The sequence below is a fragment of the Rattus rattus genome, chromosome 18 (assembly GCF_011064425.1).
Source record: "Rattus rattus isolate New Zealand chromosome 18, Rrattus_CSIRO_v1, whole genome shotgun sequence".
Lineage (NCBI taxonomy): Eukaryota > Metazoa > Chordata > Mammalia > Rodentia > Muridae > Rattus > Rattus rattus.
The window spans coordinates 26,593,734-26,614,357 of record NC_046171.1 but is presented as its reverse complement, the minus strand read 5'-3'; the positions used below and the strand labels follow the sequence as shown (position 1 = coordinate 26,614,357).

The window sequence follows — 20,624 nt, the reverse complement described above, 5'->3', positions numbered from 1 at the left end:
GACTTTGTAATGTGGCTTGGAGGCCGGCCCCTGTGCCTTCCAACCAGGCTGTAATTACAGCTGGCACCAGACACCCCCTCATTACCAGGGCCTGCAAGGAGCACTCTAATTACAGCATGCTGGCCGGCTGGAGTGGCTGCAGGGGCCGGCCACTCTGTGGCCTGCCTCTACAGGGAGGCACAGGGAGCTGGCTGGGGGGTGGGAGCTGTCCTTGGCCTTGGGCAAGCTCCCCAAGTCTTCCTATTCCCCCTGCCTGTGTGGGAAGGTGAGGCCTCCAGAGGAGAGTCCAGAGGCTTCAGTACTTCATTCGAGAAGCACTTCATAAGCATCTACAATACACAGAAACATCTGGGGACACGGCTCAGTTGATGAGCGTTTGCTCTGGCACGCATGAAGACCTGGGTTCAATCCCCAGCACCACAGAAAGAGGTGTGGCAATGTGGGCGGGTCTCCAGGTCATCCTTGCCTACATAGTGAATTCAAGGTCAGCCTGGGCTCCTTGAGACCCCGCCTTAAAAAACTAAAGATATCCCAGAGGCACAGTAATAGGCAGAGTAGTGCCTTCATTCTGAGTCTCAAAGTGAAGATGTGGTGAGGCCATGCTGTTTGCAACATATGCAAAGACGTTTCTGCCCCAAGCCTCAAGAACTTCAGTCAGTCACTCTCCCAGGACCCTGTGGCTTCAGTTGGCACAGCGGGGTCTCCAGGCCCCTGTCCCAAGGTCTTTAGATTCCTCAGCACCCACACATATGATTAACGGCTGTCTGTGTGGAATGCGCCGTTGCAGAGCGTTGCAGAACGTCCATCCCCGGAACCCTGGGGTCTGGAGGGGCCTGGATATTAACAAGGAAGCAACCAGTGCGCCTGATCTGTAGGAGTTGACATGGGGTAGGAGGCGACGTGGGTCGTAAAGAAAGACAAGCCAGAGGAAGAACAGGACTCCATTGGTGGTGGTACAGGGGTTGCAGGCAGAGCAGGGCTCTGAAGAGGACTGTTAGGTCTGAGGAAGGAGTCAGGAGTCACCAGGTACAGGGCATCAAAGTGGGGAGGCAGCCTCTCACCTCCAGATGGTGTCAAGGTGAAACTCAGGCAGCCCTAGTGGAAGCGACAGAATTTCTGCGTATGGCTTTGGCCTAGATGTATGTAGAGAGATGCACAGTCCAAGGTGAGTCCTTCCCCGAGTGTTCTGTGACCTCAGGCCACTCACACCCTCTCTGAACTGCGGCTAGCACATCATTCCCTCACTCTGCCCTGACCGGAAGGAATTCGCTGGTCTTTCACCACCAATGCCGCCTCTTGGGAATAATAACAAGGGGACCTTGAAGCGGTAGAGACTGAGGGGCCAGAGAGCTAGGGCCGAGGGCTCAAGGCTGACCATTCTCTGAGTTTTAAGAGCCACCCGGAAGCAGGCACAAAGGGAATTGTCCTGAGCTCCAGGCAGCCCTCAGCTCCCAGCTGGGGAGGAAAAGCAAGACCTTTTGTGTCCAGGGCCAGGGCCGAGACAGTGACCAGTGACATGGCTGGGAAAAAGCTGTAGTCCTCAGCTAAAATTAGCCACCTACAAAACGTCCACATCAAGGGCAACCCGGCTGCTATTGTTTTGAACTTTGGATCCCGGGGGACTCGGGGAAGTTGGTGGCTGTCCCTCACCCGGATGATACAAGCCACTCTTAAACCTCAGAAATGTCCAGTAAAGGAGCCAGAGGACGGACAGTCTGAGAGAGAATGCGCTGGGCTAACCAAGGCCACAGTGCATTCCCCGTATACAGTCCCCGTATACAGTCCCCGTATTTGAGACCTTCTCCCTTCCCTGGTGACAATGACTGTGTGTGCCCTGGGCTAAATGAAGGGCAGGTGTTGAATTAGGAGGAAGTTAAGGACCTTTAGAAACACACACAGCTCTCTGCTCGTCCAGGGGAAGCAGCCTAAGGGACAAGCTTGCTTTTTGCCAGTGGCACATCCACTGCCCCGGGGTTGGACACCCAGCTTTGACTCTGCCATTTAGTAACCATGTGATTTTCGGTGTCAACACCAGTGATTGAGATCCTATATATGACCTAGACGTTAATGAAGAGATTCGGAGCTTCTAGACTGGAACCTCCTGGTGTCGCCCAGTTCTCTGAGTGGTGGTGGGGGTGGGGCGGTGGGAAGGGGGAAGAGACAGGGACCAGACCTGCACTGTGTAGCCGTGTCTTTCCTTTGGTTCCTTGTGAAAAGTCTCCTATCAGAGCTGACCATAATTGATCAGAATCAATCCGACATACAATTAAGAGCTTAAACAGCATGCGGAGGAGGGACACTTCCCTTGGACCTAGACAAGTCAGAGGAAGTGCTCTAGAAGACTAGTATCCACAGCAATAATCGGAGGCCTAGCCTTCCCTAGGGTCCAGCTCTCACCATGCAGCCTACTGTTCCCAACGCCTCTGGGGGTCCCTGCAGGCCTCTGCCCCAGCATGTTTCTGGTGGCTCCTTCAAGACCCTGGGGAATTGGCTCTCCTCTTCCTTGCTTCCTCCCCATGGGGAGGCTCTTGAGCGCTGTCTCTGCCCAGCCTGTGGCTCTAGCTTCCTGAGATCCCAGCACTTGATCCTCCGCTCCTCCACCCACCCAGTACTGCTGTCCCCAAGTGCCCAAGTGCTTTCACTCTCTGGCCCCCAATTGCCTCAGCGGAGGGTACAGTGCTACCACACCCACTCTACAGATAAACAAATTGAGGTCTCAGGAGGTAAAGCAGCTGGCCCAGCTCACCCAGTGGGCTAGTAGCTGATCCGGGACCGTTCAAGTGTTTTCCTTCCATAGATCCAAGTTTCCTTCTTTATTCCACACAAGAACTCCACGGGTAGGAACTAACCAAGAGCCTGTTGTGTTTCCGGTTTACGCCACGGATACATCAGAGATGGGGCCAGCTCCCCTGAAGTGACAGTGGGTCCTGTGACCTGGAATGCATCTCCTGCAGTTCCGTGGACACTTGTGTCATCCCCCCCCCTGCCCTCCTGCCCTCTCACCTGCCACCTGCAGCTCACTTGGAAAACCAGGTGAGCAGGCCCAGCCCTGAGCCAAGGAGGCCTGGTGATTACATCAGCAGTCGCAAACAGGCAGGCGAAACAGGGACCTATGTCCCCCGGGGCTGGCAACAGCTCCATCTGCCCCATGGAGTCTGTTTCATTCCCTTCTTCCAGCTTGCATCAGCCTTTTACAGCTCTGTGTCATCAGAGAGCAGGCTACACACACAGAGGCTGGAAGTCTACCCTGGGACCCTGGAAACCCGAGGCTGTCCGTCAAGCCCAAGCCGGGCGGAATTGCATGCCTGAGATCCCACACTCAGGAGGCAGGAGGATTGCTGCCAGCCAAAGCAAGCCTGGGCTACAGAACAACACCCATGTCTCAAAAAAAAAAAAAAAAAAGAAAGAAAAGAAATGCCATAAGCCCGCACCCCAGCACCCCCTTTGAAGGCCACCTCTTTCTCTTCTAAAGGAAGAGGAGTCGGTGGCTGACAGGGTAGCCCGGCTGAGGAAAGGGTTTTCTGAATTTAAGAAGCCCAGCGTCTTGAAATTGGCAGAGCAAATTAAAATGATCCCATGTCCCAGATGGGAAAATCAAGGCCCTGTGAGAAGTGGACGCTTGAGGACAGCCCACTGGGGTGTCAGACAGCACCAGTGGCTTCCAGACTAAGAAGGGCATGCGATGGTAGAAGCCTAGAGATGAGAAATTCCTATGCTTGCGAGGTGTCAGTGGTTGATGCCCGCTGCATGGAGATGGAGGGGGAGGGGGAGGAGAGGGAGGAAGAAGAGGAGGAGGAGGAGGAGGCCATGCCTATGCTCTTGTGTGAAATTCTCAAGTAACAAAAGTATTTAGGCTGTGTGTGTCCGTGCACACCTTTAATCCCAGCACTATAGAGGTAGAGGCAGGCAGATCTCTCTGAGTTCAAAGCTAACCTCTTATACAGAGTTCTGTCCTGAAAAACAAAAACAAAAAATTTAAAAACATTAAAAAAAAAAAAAACCCAACCAATCAAACAAACGAACAACAAAACGAAAAAAAAGATTAAGCCATCAAGGGGCATGGTGGAACGGGTTGGGTTTTACTTTTATATTTTTTTCCCAAACCATTCTTAATGTCATTTAATGTCAAGAGTATGATTATCTTTACAATCAGAACGGACCAAAGCTTTTTTTTTTATCAGAAGTAAATTTACTTATATGTGTCAGGGATTGAACCCAGGGCCTATGCATGCTGGTTAAGTGCTGTACTGCTGAACTTTGCCCCCAGCTCAAAGGAAAGAGTTTTAAAATAAAGTCCCTGCGATGCCCCTGGGGGTCTAGTGCCCAGTGGCTCTTCTGATCATGTGCTGTGTGATTGAAGGCCCAAACATACCCTCTCTGGTTCTGTTTCTGGGGACAGTTATCAGCTGAGCTCTGAGGATCCGGCTTTCCAGTCGGTTTCTGTGGCCCAGGCTCTCCTGTACCCCAACTGCTACCCTGATTCCAAGGAAGCTGGGCAGCAGAGACAGAGAAAAGCCTACCTAGTGGGTCCAGCTCTACAGACAGGGAGGGCCCTGGGCCACCATGGAGTTTGCTCTGTAGTGACCTAGGGTCTGTACGCCAAGGGCACACAGTGAAGGTGAGGGGCTGGTGTGGGATGCTTGTCTCAGGAATGCCCTCAGTTCACAGCATTGGAGCTGAGATGGTTCCGGAAGAGCTGGGAACCTGCGGAAGGGACACAGTCTAAAGAGAGAGGTCAGGGAGGGTTGTCCCAGGGGCTGGAGCTGCCGGGATGGCTCAGAGCAGGAAATGTACGTTTCTAAAGTGGGGTTAGGGAAGCTGTTGCAGGGACCACAGAGGACTCTCAAGATCACCCCAGGGTGAGACCAGGGGGGCAAAAGAAAAAGTCTCCAGTCCAATGGGGAAGGGCTTGCAGGCTTCGGGGCTACAGGAAGGAGTGGGGTTGCCATGTGGTCTGAAGCATCAAATGGTTACCCACAGCATCTGGCTGTGGGGTGAAAGAAGAGAGTACTAGGAACACGCTTTCCACCCCGTCCATGGTACCAGGGACACACTTCCCACCCCGTCCACGGTACCAGGGACACACTTCCCACCCCGTCCATGTACCAGGGACACACTTCCCACCCCGTCCACAGAACCAGGGACACACCTCCCACCCCATCCACAGTACCAGGAATACACTTCCCACCTTGTCCACAGAAGCAGCTGAGCGTTTGGTGGAATTTGAAATTGCAAGTCACCAAATAAAAAAAAGGGGCGGAAGGCTGGCGTCCCCTGAAGAGAGATGGCAGCATTATCGTAGCGGTCCCCAGGAATGGAGCCTCTGTCCCTGCCAGGCTATGGTTTTGATGTGTAGGGAGATGGTAATGGGTGATTTCTGGTTTGGAGTGTGTGATCCTTTGGTGTAAGCTTAGCTCATTGTTTGGCTGAGGTGCCCACAAACAGGTCTGGAACATGGGAGGGTCAGATCAAGGGGAAGGGGCCCACATGCTAGGCTTGAGGCCAAGGCCTGATTCTCACCAAGACGACAGATACAGCTATTCTCAGTGGTCTGGAGGGTCATCAATGTGGATGGATGGTCTTGGGTGTGTCCTTTAGCTTTTGAGCCTCCGTTTCTAGCCCTGTAAAATGGAACATGTTGCTTGGCTAGTGTGTATGGTACCATACAGGCTTTTAAATGCCGCGAGTGAGATTGAAGGTCATTTTCTGGAAGAGGGGGGATAAAAGGCCTTCGTCCTCTTACCTAGGAGAGGAGGAAGCAGAAGACCATTCCTCAGGGCTCTGACCCCACCGAACCTGGCACTGAAGTTAACTATGGAGGTGTCCATGCCAGAGAACCCAGGGTTAGGGGAAGGATCCGGAGGGAGGGCAGCAGCATAGCTTCCCCAAGGACCGTGTGTCCATCCCCACTCTTGTAAGTGGGAATGTCTGAGCCTCGGAGGGAGACCCTCCTGAGGTTGCAAGTCCCAGCCCTCTTGGCAAGACTGCTTCCTGTGGCCATCACAGGAAATGACATCATGGGCATGGATGGGTCTGTGGAGGGTGTGGGAACAGGGCTGGGTAAGAGAGGCCTTCTTTGTTAGGAACGACTTGGTATCCTCCAAGCTGGCCAGCCCCCATTTGTCATGAGTAACGGGCATTGTAACAGCCTCTGAGGGGGACCGCAGCCTGAACCCCATAGGAGCTGGGGCCAGATGGAGGCAGTGTTTTGCGTCCAAGGAGGGGTCCACCCTGTGGGGTTTGTGTTTTTAAAACATAATAATAAGTTGGCTCGTCTCCTCCAGCTCTGCCTGCTTCCAACCGAGCACAGCGGCCCACAGTGAATGGGAGAGATTCTCCATGCAGTAGGAGTCAGGGCTGGGAGAATTAGCTAGTGTCCAGGGGCTGAGGAGCCACTGTGAGGACTGATGATAAATGTGCCCAGCGTGGGACAGCTCTGTGCACATGTCCTTTACCCCTCCTCGCCTCCCTGTCCTGTGCCAGCCAGCCCGAAGCAGAACTCTGATCTGGTCAAGTTAGTTTGTTGTGTGATGTTGTTAGTGCCTCTCATTTCTGAGCTGGTAACGTGCAGGACTCCAGACAACTTTCTTCAAAGGGTTCAGGTGACCATGGCCGAGGACCCCGAAGTACAGATCTCCAGATCCTCGCCCAGTCGTAGCTGGAGGCCATCCCCCACCTGCTGCCCAGACTGCAGGACCACTGCTCTCTGGGCACATTTTCATCTGGTTCCTTGGGTGACAACCCTCATGGAGACCCCCTGAAGTTAGCAGACAAAGGGCAAACCACCTTCTCAGATCTAATTCGGATTGAGGATTTGAACCAGGTCAGAGAAGGCTCTGGACAACCTGCCCACTTCTGCCCAGCCTGAGCCTGGAGTCAAAGGTCACCTCAGGGAAAGCAAAGCTACTTCTTCATAAAAGGACTAGAATGGGGCTGGAGAGATGGCTCAGTGGTTAAGAGCACAGACTGCTCTTCCAGAGGTCCTGAGTTCAATTCCCAGCAACCACCTGGTGGCTCACAACCATCTATAAAGAGATCTGATGCCCTCTTCTGGTGTGTCTGAAGACAGCTACAGTGTACTTATATATAATAAATGAATAAATCTTAAAAAAAAAAAAAAAAAGGACTAGAATGGGGTCGGTGACATGTGCCTATAATTGAAGCACTCAGGAGGCTAGGGCAGGACGATCAGATTTGCTCTGCCTCCTGCCTACCCTAGTGCTTTAGATCCTGACACCTTGGTGTCTTCATGACTGGGGAGAAGCCTGTGGACTGAACAATCTGGCCATTCCCACTGCCCGTGTCCATCATGTCTCCTGACGTGAGCACTGTGGTCCATTGGAAGAGTGTGGTACATCCTCTGCCCTCCAGAACAGTCACTGAGGCTGCTAAGGCGACTCGGATCTCCCACATACAGTGCCTGCACAGCTTACTGGCCCCCATACCCACCTGTGTCCCTGGCCAAGAGAACAGGGAACTTCTCCCTATGAGGACAGCAGCGTGGGTGGACTCAAACCTGGCCTTAGAGACAGGAGACAAAAGAGTTTGAGAATCTGGGGGCTGAGGTGAGGTGAGGTGGCTGTGTGACCTCACCATGGTTAGCGTGCTGGTTGGGATCCCCAGAGACCAGGAAGCTTTGTGATCTTCAAGGTCAGTGTCATGACTGGAATGGCCAGCAGGTGGCACCTGTGAGTCATTGTTGGTCTGTCAAAGCAGCCAAGGGTCTTCCCGTGTGTGTGTGTGTGTGTGTGTGTGTGTGCGTGTGCGTGTGCGTGTGCGTGTGCGTGCATGTTAGAAGCTAGGATCCATACCCCCCAGCCAAGGGTCTTCCCGTGTGTGTGTGTGTGTGTGTGTGTGTGTGTGTGCGCACGCGCGCGCGCGCGCGCGTGCATGCGTGAGTATGTTAGAAGCTAGGATCCATAGATCTACCTATGAAAAATAACATGAAATAACTCTGAGTTACCATACTTATGGTGACAATTTTCAGGTCTGCCCCTCCTTCTCCGCAGAATTTTATTTTTGTGGATGAATAAACTTCCACTGTGTGTATCTACCACGTTTTCATTTTCTTTCATTGATAGGCATTTATGCTGATTCAGTTTCCTTGCTGTTGTGAGGAGAGCAGTGGTGCACGTGGCCGTGTGACTGAACCAGGTGTTCTCTGAGTGATGACTCAACAGCTTTCATACTGAGTTCCTTGGCTCTGACTACATCATAACAATAACAATAACAATAACAACAACAACAACAATAATAATAATAAGTTCTTGGTGGCCTTGTGATACCATTAAAACTGATAAAGCGACTAACGGCTAGAAAGTACAGGTGGCTGTGTTGACGGTGGTCTTGAGTTGTATCTGGGGGCTAGGAACTCTCCTCTAAGCAGGGCCAGGCAGAGTAGCCCCAAGGAACCCCCAGTACTTCATCCTTGGCTGTTGCCAGAGGACCTGGTAGTGGTTACCACACGTGCCACACCATGTTGGTGGTGGGCATAGCCAGATATTTTGTTTCTTGGGTTCAAACCTTAGCTCAACCATATGATCTTGAGCAACTTGTCAGCCAGCCTCTCTGAGCCTCAATTTCTCTTCCATAAAATGAGGACAACAGGCTGGGCAGTGGTAGCGCACACCTTTAATTCCAGCACTCAGGAGTCAGAGGCAAGTGGATCTCTGTGAGTTCAAGGCCAGCCTGGTCTACAGAGTGAGCCCAGGACAACCAAGGCTACACAGAGAAACCCTGTATTGAAAAACAAACAAGCAAGCAAATGAATGAAGACAACAGAACGCACCTTAGAGGGTTGTTGCAAGAATTTGATTAACTCAGCTGTTCCCAAGTACTCAATGACTCACTGCTTAGGTGGGCATTTGCTAAGACTAAAATGGGGCACTGTGCCAGGCCCACTCCAAACCACTGTGAGATCTTCAAAGCAGCCTAACAGGAGGCTGGAACTGTTCCCTCCAGTCTTCCTTAGCAACAAGAGCAGGATACCCATAAGACACACTCTCTGGTCCATATAGAAAGGGCTGGAAGCAATGGCTTTACATCCCATTGGCTGGCTTCTCCTTAACCACTAGGTTTGGGGAGTGTGGGGGTGTGTGTGTGAGTGTGAGTGTGTGTGTGTGAGTGTGCGCACATGCCTTAGGAGAGTCTCCTGGTGCATAGAGAGAAAAAACAGACATGTTTTGTTTATTCTGGTCTTACAGAAGGACTGTGTGTCCCCTGCCCCTCTGCCTACAGGGGGGTTCCTTAGGGCCACATGCAACCTTTTGACCTGAAGGACAAGTGCATGATCCCTATATAGGCCTCCCGGGGCCCCTCTGCCTCTACAAGCACTTTGCTGGTGGGAGGACACACACACACACACACACACACACACACACACACACACACACACACACACACGGCGCCCTGTATTTGATTCCATTTTCCCAGTAGTGAACACAGAGCACAAGCCCCCCCACTGCTTGTCCCAAGCTGCTGCCTGATTGTTCTGAATTTGTGATGTAAAGCCAATTTTCCTAAGTGAATTGTGGCCAATCACGGGCCTGGCCTGCTCTCCTCCCTTCCTGTTTGTCTCACCTCCCAAGGTGCTGTTCTTTCCAGAGACACAGGCTTTTCCACCAGGCCACGTGGGGGAGGAGGTGGCCGCCGGCTTAGCCTGGCTGTGTGCTCTAAGGGTTCCCCTGTGTTCTGCTACGGGTATGAGCCAGAGAAGAGCCTGTGGAATGCTTAGAGCCCTGGGCTTGGCATTACCATGTCCCCCACAACACACCCCGAAGGTCCTGGATGTCTCTGTGTCCCCAGTGGGGCCAGAGAGGGCGGTGGTGGCTTTGTGGCAGAACTGGCCTGGTTTATGCTTTAGCACCAGCCTGTGGTACATTGACTGAAGCCAATCAGAGCCAGAGTTGGAGATATGGGCAGATCTAATGGCGGTGTTCATGTCTCTGGATCACTAACCTCCCAGGGCTGGCCAGGCCGGAAAACTGCAGGCTCTGGAGACGTTGCATGAATGGTGGTGCAGGTCCCCAGGATGAGGTGCTCAGCCCGGACGTCATGGTACTCTCCCTCCACAGGCATTGACTCTGGTGGCCAGGCCCTCCCAGACTCATTCCCATCAGCACCCGCGGAGCAGCTGCCTCACTTCCTGCTGGAACCAGAGGATGCCTACATCGTAAAGAACAAGCCAGTGGAACTGCACTGCCGAGCCTTCCCCGCCACACAGATCTACTTCAAGTGTAATGGCGAGTGGGTCAGCCAGAAAGGCCACGTCACGCAGGAGAGCCTGGATGAGGCCACAGGTGAGGCCAGCCCCAACTGGGCTCCTCAGAGGTGCCACAGAGTGAGCCATGATGTCCTCTGGGCCTCAGGGTCCCCTCCTCCCTCACAGTTGGCCAGTCTTGCAGTTGTGTACCAGACAAGACAACACTAGCAGTGTCTTTCCATCTTTCCATACTTTCTGTACTGTTTCCAGTTATATCCATGGTATGTTTCCTTGCCGGAAGTTGTTCTTGGTATAAAGGAAAAGATTCACACGTGTCGAGAGGCCCTTGTCAAGACACGTGGGGTCAGGAGTGTTTCAGATTTCAGAATTTTTTTGGACTTTGAATTCGCTCAGATTCTGAATCAGATAGTGCCCGCTACCTGAAAAAAAAAGAAAAAGAAAACCAAACAAAAATAGAAACACAACATTCAAGATGCTCCAAAACCTGCAGTTTCTGCAGTATTCTGTCAACGATCATTCTTGTTTGGGGCTGCAGTCTTGTGGTGTATGGTTGTGGTTTCAGCTACTCTGGAGGCTGAGGCAGGAGGATGGCAGGTTCAAGACTTGAAATTCCACTCTCATCTAAAATAAATAAATAAAAGAATTAGAAGCAAAACAAATCAAGCCCGACTGAACTGTCAGTGTGATGATACTGGCCTGTTAAACCCCCGGGCTACACAGTGAGTGAGACCCTCTTAAAAACAGAAGAGAACCTCCGGGGCTTTATCACTCTGGCTGTGTGACCGTGGAGCAGTCATACAACCTCTCTGGGCCCTGTGTCCTTCCCTCTGCTTTGGTTTTTACGTTGCCCCGGGAAATGGCCATAGATAGATCCAGATGGAAGCCAGTGGGATTCTGCAGGCGAGCCACAGGCTCGGGTAGAGGGAAGAGGTTTCTTCCGGCGCCACCAAGGACCCGTCCTCTCCTTGCAGGCTTACGAATACGAGAGGTGCAGATAGAGGTGTCGCGGCAGCAGGTAGAGGAACTCTTCGGGCTCGAGGACTACTGGTGTCAGTGCGTGGCCTGGAGCTCTTCGGGAACCACCAAGAGTCGCCGAGCCTACATCCGCATTGCCTGTATGCCTCCCCGATTATCCCTACCCCCAACTCCCCACGAGAAATAACCTCCACGGTATGCCACTCTACATGGCCTCCTAGACCCAGAGGCCAGGCCTCCTGGCTCCGGGGTTTCCAGCAACCTGGAAAAGGGAGCTGGAAGATTCCAGGCAAGGTCCAGAGTCAGGGAGGGGGACCCTATTCCACAGGTAAAGGGATCCTGTAAACAGTTCCTTAGGCGTGCCCTGCCCCCTAGTGGCCACAGTGGGCATTTCACGCTGCCATCAACACTCTTGATATTCTTGAACTCTCTTCAGACTTGCGCAAGAACTTTGACCAGGAGCCTCTGGCGAAGGAGGTACCCTTGGATCATGAGGTCCTTCTGCAGTGCCGCCCACCGGAGGGAGTGCCTGTGGCTGAGGTGAGGAGGGGGGCATGGCCAGTGAGGTAGGGTATAGACCAGCAGCTCCAGACATCCTGTGGTTCTGCCTGTCCTTCTGAACCCCATTCACCCCACACCCCACCCAGCCCTCCATAGGAACAGCCTCACAGGAAGGGTCTTGGTCTCTGATACCCCTACTTGACATAGCCCCAGAAACCACACTTGTGGACACCACTGGCTTTCGGTGGGTGTGTCCAGGCGCTACCCACCCCACCATCTTCCTTTCTTTCCCCTTTCACACCCTGTGTCCAGGCATTCACGGGGGACATGTAGCCTTCTACCAAAGTCCAGGCCTCTCATTCACGTCTCGGCCGTCGAGGCCCCCAAACTTGGTCGCCTGGCCTCTCCTGCTTGTGCTCTCCTAGGCAATGGGTGGGGTCCGGAGTGGTGGTTGCCACCTGTTGGGCCTTGATCTCCTCAGCAGCCCTGCAGTGTGGGCAAGGCCACTGTTTAGAGAGAGGGATGGGGTGACCACCTAGGTTATGAATGCTGGTGGGTAGCAGAACTGAGGACCAAACCCAGGGTCCTGCTGCTTTTAGGAACTTCGGGAGGGGCAGACACTAGCAGCCTGTGCTTGCTTGGTACCTCTCTGAGCCCAGCAGGTCACATTCACCTCAGCCTCATGGGGTTGGGCGCTGTTCAAGATCCAGCTTACAGTTGGTAAAGCTGCAGCCCTGCCGGTACCTGTTGTGCCAGGCGTGAACCTAGGCATAGGCAACTACACAGGCGGGACCTGCTGTTCTAGTTATGTTTGGACGCCCCCTTCCCTCTGCGGGAGACCCATTGCCCGTGTCAGTTGGCAGACAATGAGTCCTCACTGCCCCCCTCCACAGGTGGAATGGCTCAAGAATGAAGATGTCATCGATCCCGCTCAGGACACTAACTTCCTGCTCACCATTGACCACAACCTCATCATCCGCCAGGCGCGCCTCTCAGACACAGCCAACTACACCTGTGTGGCCAAGAATATTGTGGCCAAGCGCCGGAGCACCACGGCCACAGTCATCGTCTATGGTGCGGACGGGTGTTTGCTGGCATGTGCTGCGATTACTTGGGGTGCCCTCTGGTGGGAGCTCTCGGGTACTGTAGGGAGGCCTGAAGTAATCCATCCCCTACCCCCACCCCCTATCTCTCATCCCACCCCCCCACCCCTGCCACCACCTCCAGGAGGCCAGTGGGCCCCCTAAACTGTATGGAGAGTACAGAGAGAGAGGTGGCCAAGTCAGGACTCTGGGTCCCCTGATGGGAGCACGCTATTTCTCAGGACCCTTTGGCCCTCTCTATAAAACTCCCAATTCTCCTGAGTTAGTCCCAAGGCAGAGTCACAGCCAGACAGCCAAGGATGCTGTCCAAGCCTGCTGCTGCTTTCTGCTGTTTCTCTGGATCTAAGGACAGGAGAAAACCACAGTGGAGGTGTCTAAAATTTAGTAGGGAGTCCTCTCCTGAGATTTAGTCCCAGGCCAAATCCCAGGTATCGCATCACAAAGTGGGTGACCCTGGTTAACTGTTACCCTTTACCAAGTACCCACCATACACTGGGTGACCCTGGTTAACTGTTAACCTCTACCAAGTACCCACCACACACCGTGTGACCCCGGTTAGGTGTTACCCCTCTAACAACTTTACTGCACCACTGTACAACAGGTCAGGATGAGATAGTGACTCCCTAGACCCTCTCAGGTGCCAACAGTGGCATCTCAGTGCCCAGCCCCAAGGGTGAACGGCTCCACCCAGCATGGCTGGGTTAGTAAAGGTGGGTGATGGGCTGGAAACGACCTGGAGGAAACCAAATCCATGTTAGTCATGTGATGGCCCATCCCTGTAGTGAACGGAGGTTGGTCCAGCTGGGCAGAATGGTCACCCTGCTCTAACCGCTGCGGCCGAGGTTGGCAGAAGCGTACTAGGACCTGCACCAACCCAGCCCCACTCAATGGAGGTGCCTTCTGCGAGGGACAGGCTTTCCAGAAGACGGCTTGCACCACTGTGTGCCCAGGTAGGAGCCACAAGCCCATCTGGCTCTTCTGCCCATGGGATAGGTATAGAGTTGGGACGGTGCAGAGCCCAGGTCCAGTGTACTCTATGGTCTCTAGTTTCTGATTCAGTCCCAGGCTGCTTGGGAGCTGGGATCAGAGGCATTGAGCTGCAGCTGGACAGGGCTGAGCCTGGCTTCAGGGGCTGCTGGGGTCCCAGAGAGCTCCCTGCATGTATCTGTTGAGATGCCCATTAGCCACAGACACTCATCCTGCCAGCAGCCTCCTCCCTGACTGTCTTGTCCCAGTTCTGGGTTTGTTTGCCCCTCCGTGCCTGTGCTCTGGTTGTGTGTGTGTGACCCCGTGTGACTGTTTTCTCACCCAGGTTTTGGTCTCTCTTTGTGCCAGTAACCTTGAGTATCTTTACCCTCGTCTACTGAGTGCATCTAACTGTCCCCAGCCTGATGCTCTGTGGATTTACTGATTGGTGTGTGTGTGTGTGTGTGTGTGTGTGTGTGTGTGTGTGTGTGTGTGTTGTTTCTGTGTCTCCCCTTGCTTGCCTAACTGCGTGTCCATGCCCGTGCTGTGCTCCTACAGTGGATGGAGCGTGGACCGAGTGGAGCAAGTGGTCCGCCTGCAGCACAGAGTGTGCGCACTGGCGCAGCCGCGAGTGCATGGCACCGCCGCCCCAGAACGGAGGCCGAGACTGCAGCGGGACGCTACTTGACTCCAAGAACTGCACCGATGGGCTGTGCGTGCTGAGTGAGTGCTCTGGAGGAGGGTGACAGGCCCCTCTGCCCTGGCCCAGCCTTTGGCTACTGTGCTCATTCTGAGCAGAGCAGCCAGAGAGCCTCTGTCCCCCATCTCATCCATACCACGCCCCCGTCACCTCCTCTGCCACCCTTTCTCTGTCACCTGGGTCATTATGGTCTTTCCCTTTATTTCCCTTGACAGATCAGAGAACTCTAAACGACCCTAAAAAGCCGCCGTAAGTCCCATTTCACGCCGCTCTTCTTTCTTCTGGGGATTCCTGGCTCTCCTTGGCTGGCTTTCCATGGGTGTGGGGTCCAAGGCAGGAAGGGTTGATGTTATTTCCTCCCAGTACAACCCCACAGGATCCCTGCACGTCAAGCATGTTGCCACACTTCTGTCACGGAGAGGCTGACAGAAAGGCCCCAGACTCCCCCTTACACTCCTGTTAGAGAACAGGAAACTGAGTCTCAGAGGAGGAGGGAGAAACCTGTCCAAGGAACATCCAGGGAGTAGCACAGCCAGGACTTGAACCTAAATATTTTTGTGGCCAAAGCAGGTGGTCACAGTGTTTGTCCCTCTGGGACTCTCTCAGGAGACAGTGGTGTGCCTGTCCACCTCTGCACCATGCCCTATCCCTAGCATCTGGGCCGCACCTCCCAGCTTAACACTGGTCTGAGTGCTGCTGCCTGGAGTCAGCTCCCGAAGGACTCCCCTCCCACCCCAAGGGCCCTCACCGCAGTGACACCAATGTCAGGGCAACACAGCCTCTCTTTCAGAGCAGCCTGTGGTAATTGAAGAACAATTTCCAGATAGTTCTGGAATCATAAAGTCTGCAGGGGAGTCTTCCACTCACTGAGAGGACAGGGGGAGCTGGTTTAGAGGGTATAAATCACCAAGCAAGTGGCCCCCAGTGTGAGTGTGGACTTTATTCGATTGCGGGGCCAGGTTTAGGGGAGAGCGTGCTCCAGCTAAGACAGGAGCCTCCGGAGAAGTGGGAGCCCAGCCTTGAGAAGAGTCTGTAGCGCCTCCCAAGGTTGCCAGGATGCTGCGGGGTGGGAGGTGGGGTGGGGTGGGGTGGGGGGGGGGATTGTTGAGGTGAGGCAGAGAGACAGTTTCCCAGAGCAGGAAGCCGTGGCCTTCCATGCTACGAGGTGTGGCTGTGGGCTGGCCTAAGGGTGCAGAAAGCCAGGCGTAACTCGGGCTCCCTCTCCCAGAGTTCCCCGTTTTTAATGATGCACAGGTGATTCTTGGAGCTCCCAAAAGAAGTTAGGTCAAAGAGCAGCTGTTGGGTAGCCTCCATTTTGCTGTGCCTGAGCTGGGCTGGTGTGCTAGTTACCACGGGTGGCTTTTAAAATTCTTGCATCACTTAATTAAAACTAAATTCATTAGGAAACACAGCTCCTCGACTGCAGCCCTCACAGCTTAGCCTTCAGTCGCCACATACCCAGGATGATGGGGCCAGGATATTTCCACCCTTCTAGAATGATCTGTGGACCCCACACATTCCTGCTTATTAGCAGAGCGTAGCAATTTGCAGCCCCGCCCCCTGCTGGAGGAAGGCGGTGAACCTGAACCTGTGCTGTGGCCTCCCTGGGTGCCATCTTTCTTTCACCATCTGCTCGCCACCTCTCCATCCATTGCTCTGCCTCTCACCCCACTCCCCCCCCGCCCCCCCGCTGCACCTCCCACCCGATGAATAGTGAAGAGACTACTTAAGATGGTTTTGGGGAACCAGGATGCTTGGTCTTATGGAAGTTGTTATGGGCACGCAGCAAACCCATGTAGGTAGCCCTCGTGTTTCCGAAGCCTCACACCGCTGGCTCCTCAGCAGGGAGCCAGACTGAGCTCGTGAATCAGACCTGTTGGTTCCATCCCCTTCCTTCCATACTGTACCGGGAGGGTGGGCAATGGGGGGAGACTTTGTGACAACTTATTAAGGGAGAGGAGCTTGTGAGACTTGCCTGAGGCCACCATCTATCTGCCTTGGCGGGTGAAGCCTAGAATCTAGATTTTCCTTGGTACCCCAAAGGGCCTGCCCCTCACTTAACCCTACTGCGTCTACAGCCCTGGAGCCGTCGGGAGACGTGGCGCTGTATGCGGGCCTCGTGGTGGCCGTCTTTGTGGTTCTGGCAGTTCTCATGGCTGTAGGGGTGATCGTGTACCGGAGAAACTGCCGGGACTTCGACACGGACATCACTGACTCCTCTGCTGCCCTCACTGGTGGTTTCCACCCCGTCAACTTCAAGACTGCAAGGCCCAGTAAGGATCTGGAGAAGTCTGGTGGGACAGAAATGGCTGTGGGGCTCCCAGAGCAGTATAGCTGTCACCAGAGCTGGAGTGCTGCCCCCATTTGCCCCAGAGTTTCCTGTGGCAGGTGGCAGTTGAGCCTCCTGTGGCTAGACATGTGGGTGGGACAGAAGGCCTGGAGGGGACAGAGTGGGCAGGACCAGTGTGGCGAGGAGTGGGAACGGGGGTTCTAACCATCATTCCACCCCTGCAGGCAACCCACAGCTCCTGCACCCGTCCGCCCCTCCAGACCTAACGGCCAGTGCTGGCATCTACCGCGGACCTGTGTATGCCCTGCAGGACTCCGCCGACAAGATCCCTATGACTAATTCACCCCTGCTGGATCCCTTGCCCAGCCTCAAGATCAAGGTCTATGACTCCAGCACCATCGGCTCTGGGGCTGGCCTGGCTGATGGAGCCGACCTGCTGGGTGTCTTGCCACCCGGCACATACCCAGGCGATTTCTCCCGGGACACCCACTTCCTGCACCTGCGCAGCGCCAGCCTCGGTTCCCAGCACCTCCTGGGCCTCCCTCGAGACCCCAGCAGCAGTGTCAGTGGCACCTTTGGTTGCCTGGGTGGGAGGCTGACCATTCCCGGCACAGGTAGGCCTCCATCCGGTTCCATTGCTCAGATGGGAAATGAGAGCTTGGGGCAGATTATACATAGAGAAGTCTGGTAGAAAACCTGAGGTCGGACTTCCTGGGCCTCTCTAGGCCAGGGACGTCTTGGGTCAACCACTTGGAGGGGGTCTCACTTCCGTTTGGGTTGAGAGTGGTTCTTATCATTAGTCCCACAGAGCAGCCCTGGCTTTAACTGGCAACAGGGCTCTTGTCAACTTGTGAAGTAGAGACTGGCAGCTTTTCAGAGTCTGTCCAAGCCAGAGTGAGGCTAACACTGGAGGCTCTGACCCCCCAGCAGTGTTAGGCCACTGTGTTCCTGCCCAGGGCCCTGGTGCTCCCACCCCCCATCTCGAGTCTTTCCCTTCCCTAAGTTGGAACCAGAGCCTACCCCCATCCTTCTCATCCCTACTGGTGACCTTCCTGATGGCCTCCCTTCCTCCCTAGGGGTCAGCCTGTTGGTACCAAATGGAGCCATTCCCCAGGGCAAGTTCTATGACTTGTATCTACGTATCAACAAGACCGAAAGCACCCTGTGAGTAGACAGGCCAGCCCTGGTCAGCCAGCGCCCCTCCCACTCTGCCCACACTGGGCACACGCATTTCTGATTGCCCCTTGGAGCTTGGTCTCAATGCCCAGTGTCCCCTCAGAGAAAGCATGTTCTAATGCAACAGCAAACCTTTCCTATGGGAAGGGGATTTATAGACAACCGTATTGCGTATATCCCATTGCTATGGCAAATTCATGATAAGAACTTAAGGAGGTGGGCTCCATTTGGGCTCGCCATGGTGAGAGTCCCTCTAGTTGTGGTCACAAGAACATGAAGCATTCAGAGTTGGGAACCAGAGAGGGACGAACGCTGGTGTCCAAGGTTCCTCTCCCTTTTCTTTCTTTTTCATTCAGTCTGGGTCTCCAGCCCACAAGTATTGTGGTCCACATATAGGTTGGATCTTCCCTTCTACTTAGACCTCTCTGGGAACATCCTCACAGACAGGCATGTCAGGGGTGCATCTTCTTGGTGACCCCACATTCAGTCAACCTGACAGCAAAGATTAACGATCACGGCTACAACGAAAAGCTGACCATCTCAGTTTGAACACGGGCATAGAACATAGAACATGAACAAACAATTCACACACACACACACACACACACACACACACACACACACACACACACACCAAATGGTTTTATTGTTGGTTTTTTTCAAGATGAGGGTCTAACTTTATTTCTGGATAGTCCTGGAACTCACTCTGTAGACTTGATTAGCCTTGAGTTCAGAGATCCGCCTGCCTCTGCCTTCCCGAGCGCCAGGATTAAAGGCGTGCACCACTGAGCCCAGCCAGCAGTAGCAGGGGGTGTTCAGAGTCTCCTCCTCCAAGGTCACCACCTCCTGCGGGGGACAAAGAGGAGGTTGTCATTGGGGCTGGGCTCAAAACAATTTTGTTCCATTTTGTTCTGTTGTTTTGTTTTAAAGACCAGAAAGGAAAAAACAGTGTTCTCTAAAGCCTCAGGCCTTAAGGCTGTGCAAAGCTTTGGCTGAGACTGTTTTGCTGTGACAGCAAAAATCTAGAACTTCTTTATGCCGTATCTTCCTTCCCATCCCTGTGAGATATGGTCCCAGTCCACAGAGGGCAGAGACTTGCCTTGGCATGGGTCCTGGGTGGAGTTGGGAGCTCCACAACAGTAGAGTATCTCTCACTAAATGAGTACTTCTGGCCTTTGTTTCCTACCTCCCTCTGCCCTCCCCCTCAGCCCACTTTCGGAAGGTTCCCAGACAGTATTGAGCCCCTCGGTGACCTGCGGGCCCACAGGCCTCCTCCTGTGCCGCCCTGTTGTCCTCACTGTGCCCCACTGTGCTGAAGTCATTGCCGGAGACTGGATCTTCCAGCTCAAGACCCAGGCCCATCAGGGCCACTGGGAGGTGAGGCGCCGGGTGTGGTGACTGACTCTCAGAACTGCCCCCCAATTGACTAATCTCAACCCCGATGACAACCTCTTCTTTGTCCCCCGCAGGAGGTGGTGACTTTGGATGAGGAGACTCTGAACACCCCCTGCTACTGCCAGCTAGAGGCTAAATCCTGCCACATCTTGTTGGACCAGCTGGGTACCTACGTGTTCACGGGCGAGTCCTACTCCCGCTCTGCAGTCAAGCGGCTCCAGCTGGCCATCTTCGCCCCAGCCCTCTGCACCTCCCTGGAGTATAGTCTCAGGGTCTACTGTCTGGAGGACACTCCTGCAGCACTGAAGGTACAAGCGGGCCAGGGCGCTGCAGAGCGTCAGCCCAGCCAGGTTGTTAGGACCCTCCCCGGGTGCGTGGTTCCTTCAGACTTCTTTCTAGCATCATCCTCAGAACAACATTGAACCCTCAGACAGGGATGGAGGCCACAGCTCCTAGCTCTGGGCTGGAGGTGGGAGACAGGCAGCAGAAATCTTTGAGAAGTCTGAGAGAGCGGACCTCAGACCTAAGCCCTGGGTGGCAAGTAGTCTCTTTGGGTAGAGAAGAGGAAGGGCATTTCAGACCCACAGAACGACCTTCTGCCGAGATAGGTGTGTGGTTCAGCATTGTGAGCAGGGTAGGGTGTGCATCTGTATAATGGTGTGAGAGAGAGAGGCCTGGAGAGACCTGTAAGCTCAGGCCATGCTATCCAGTGGTAGGGGGCCCAGCTCTAGCAGACACCTGTTCACAGGTACTCTGTAGAATTCCCTGCAGGGGTGTGTGTGTGTGTGTGTGTGTGTGTTTACAAGAGGCAGAGGGTAAGCCTCAGACAGTGGCAGTGTCCAGGAGTTGAGCCTGGACCTGTGGTTGGTCAGTAGGATGGATGGACCAGGGACTGGTGGGATTAGCTAAGAAAACCCGGGCTTCTAGCAGACACAAAAGAAAAGGCAGTGGTGACAGAAGTGAGGGAGAAAGGCAGGGGCAGAGATGGAGTGGGGGTGACACTGGAGGATAGAGCTGGCTCTCTTCTCCACTCTTCCGGCAGCCTTCTGAGGAATCTCACGGTTCTTTCTGGAGGACCAGTGCCTCCTCCCGGCTCTGTTGTGGTCTCTCCTAGTCACTCTGTCTCATGTGGCTTTCTCAGGCTGCATGCTGGGGACTGATGCAACTCAGGTGAAAAGGCCCCGTGGGAGAAGTATGTCCCCTGTGGGACCGTTCTACCCTGACATTCCAGGAGGTCTCCAAAAGGGGGGCAGGCACCCCTGGGAATCCCTTCCAGTGGATCCCGTGGCACTGGTG

General features: G+C 54.1%; 1 protein-coding gene across 2 annotated transcripts in view; it reads left to right on the top strand.

Annotated features, from left to right (window-relative positions):
• The window catches only part of Unc5b (unc-5 netrin receptor B), a 66,302-nt gene that overhangs the window by 36,882 nt on the left and 8,796 nt on the right, over positions 1-20,624 (top strand). The window contains exons 2-13 of one of the 2 annotated variants that reach the window (XM_032888384.1): positions 10,074-10,298; positions 11,194-11,337; positions 11,634-11,737; positions 12,592-12,772; positions 13,584-13,751; positions 14,326-14,490; positions 14,683-14,715; positions 16,546-16,740; positions 16,982-17,371; positions 17,834-17,921; positions 19,142-19,310; positions 19,403-19,636. In XM_032888384.1, the coding sequence (XP_032744275.1) occupies positions 10,074-10,298; positions 11,194-11,337; positions 11,634-11,737; positions 12,592-12,772; positions 13,584-13,751; positions 14,326-14,490; positions 14,683-14,715; positions 16,546-16,740; positions 16,982-17,371; positions 17,834-17,921; positions 19,142-19,310; positions 19,403-19,636 (2,096 nt within the window). The remainder of the gene's footprint in view (positions 1-10,073; positions 10,299-11,193; positions 11,338-11,633; positions 11,738-12,591; positions 12,773-13,583; positions 13,752-14,325; positions 14,491-14,682; positions 14,716-16,545; positions 16,741-16,981; positions 17,372-17,833; positions 17,922-19,141; positions 19,311-19,402; positions 19,637-20,624) is intronic. The other variant, XM_032888383.1, reaches the window with a different exon arrangement.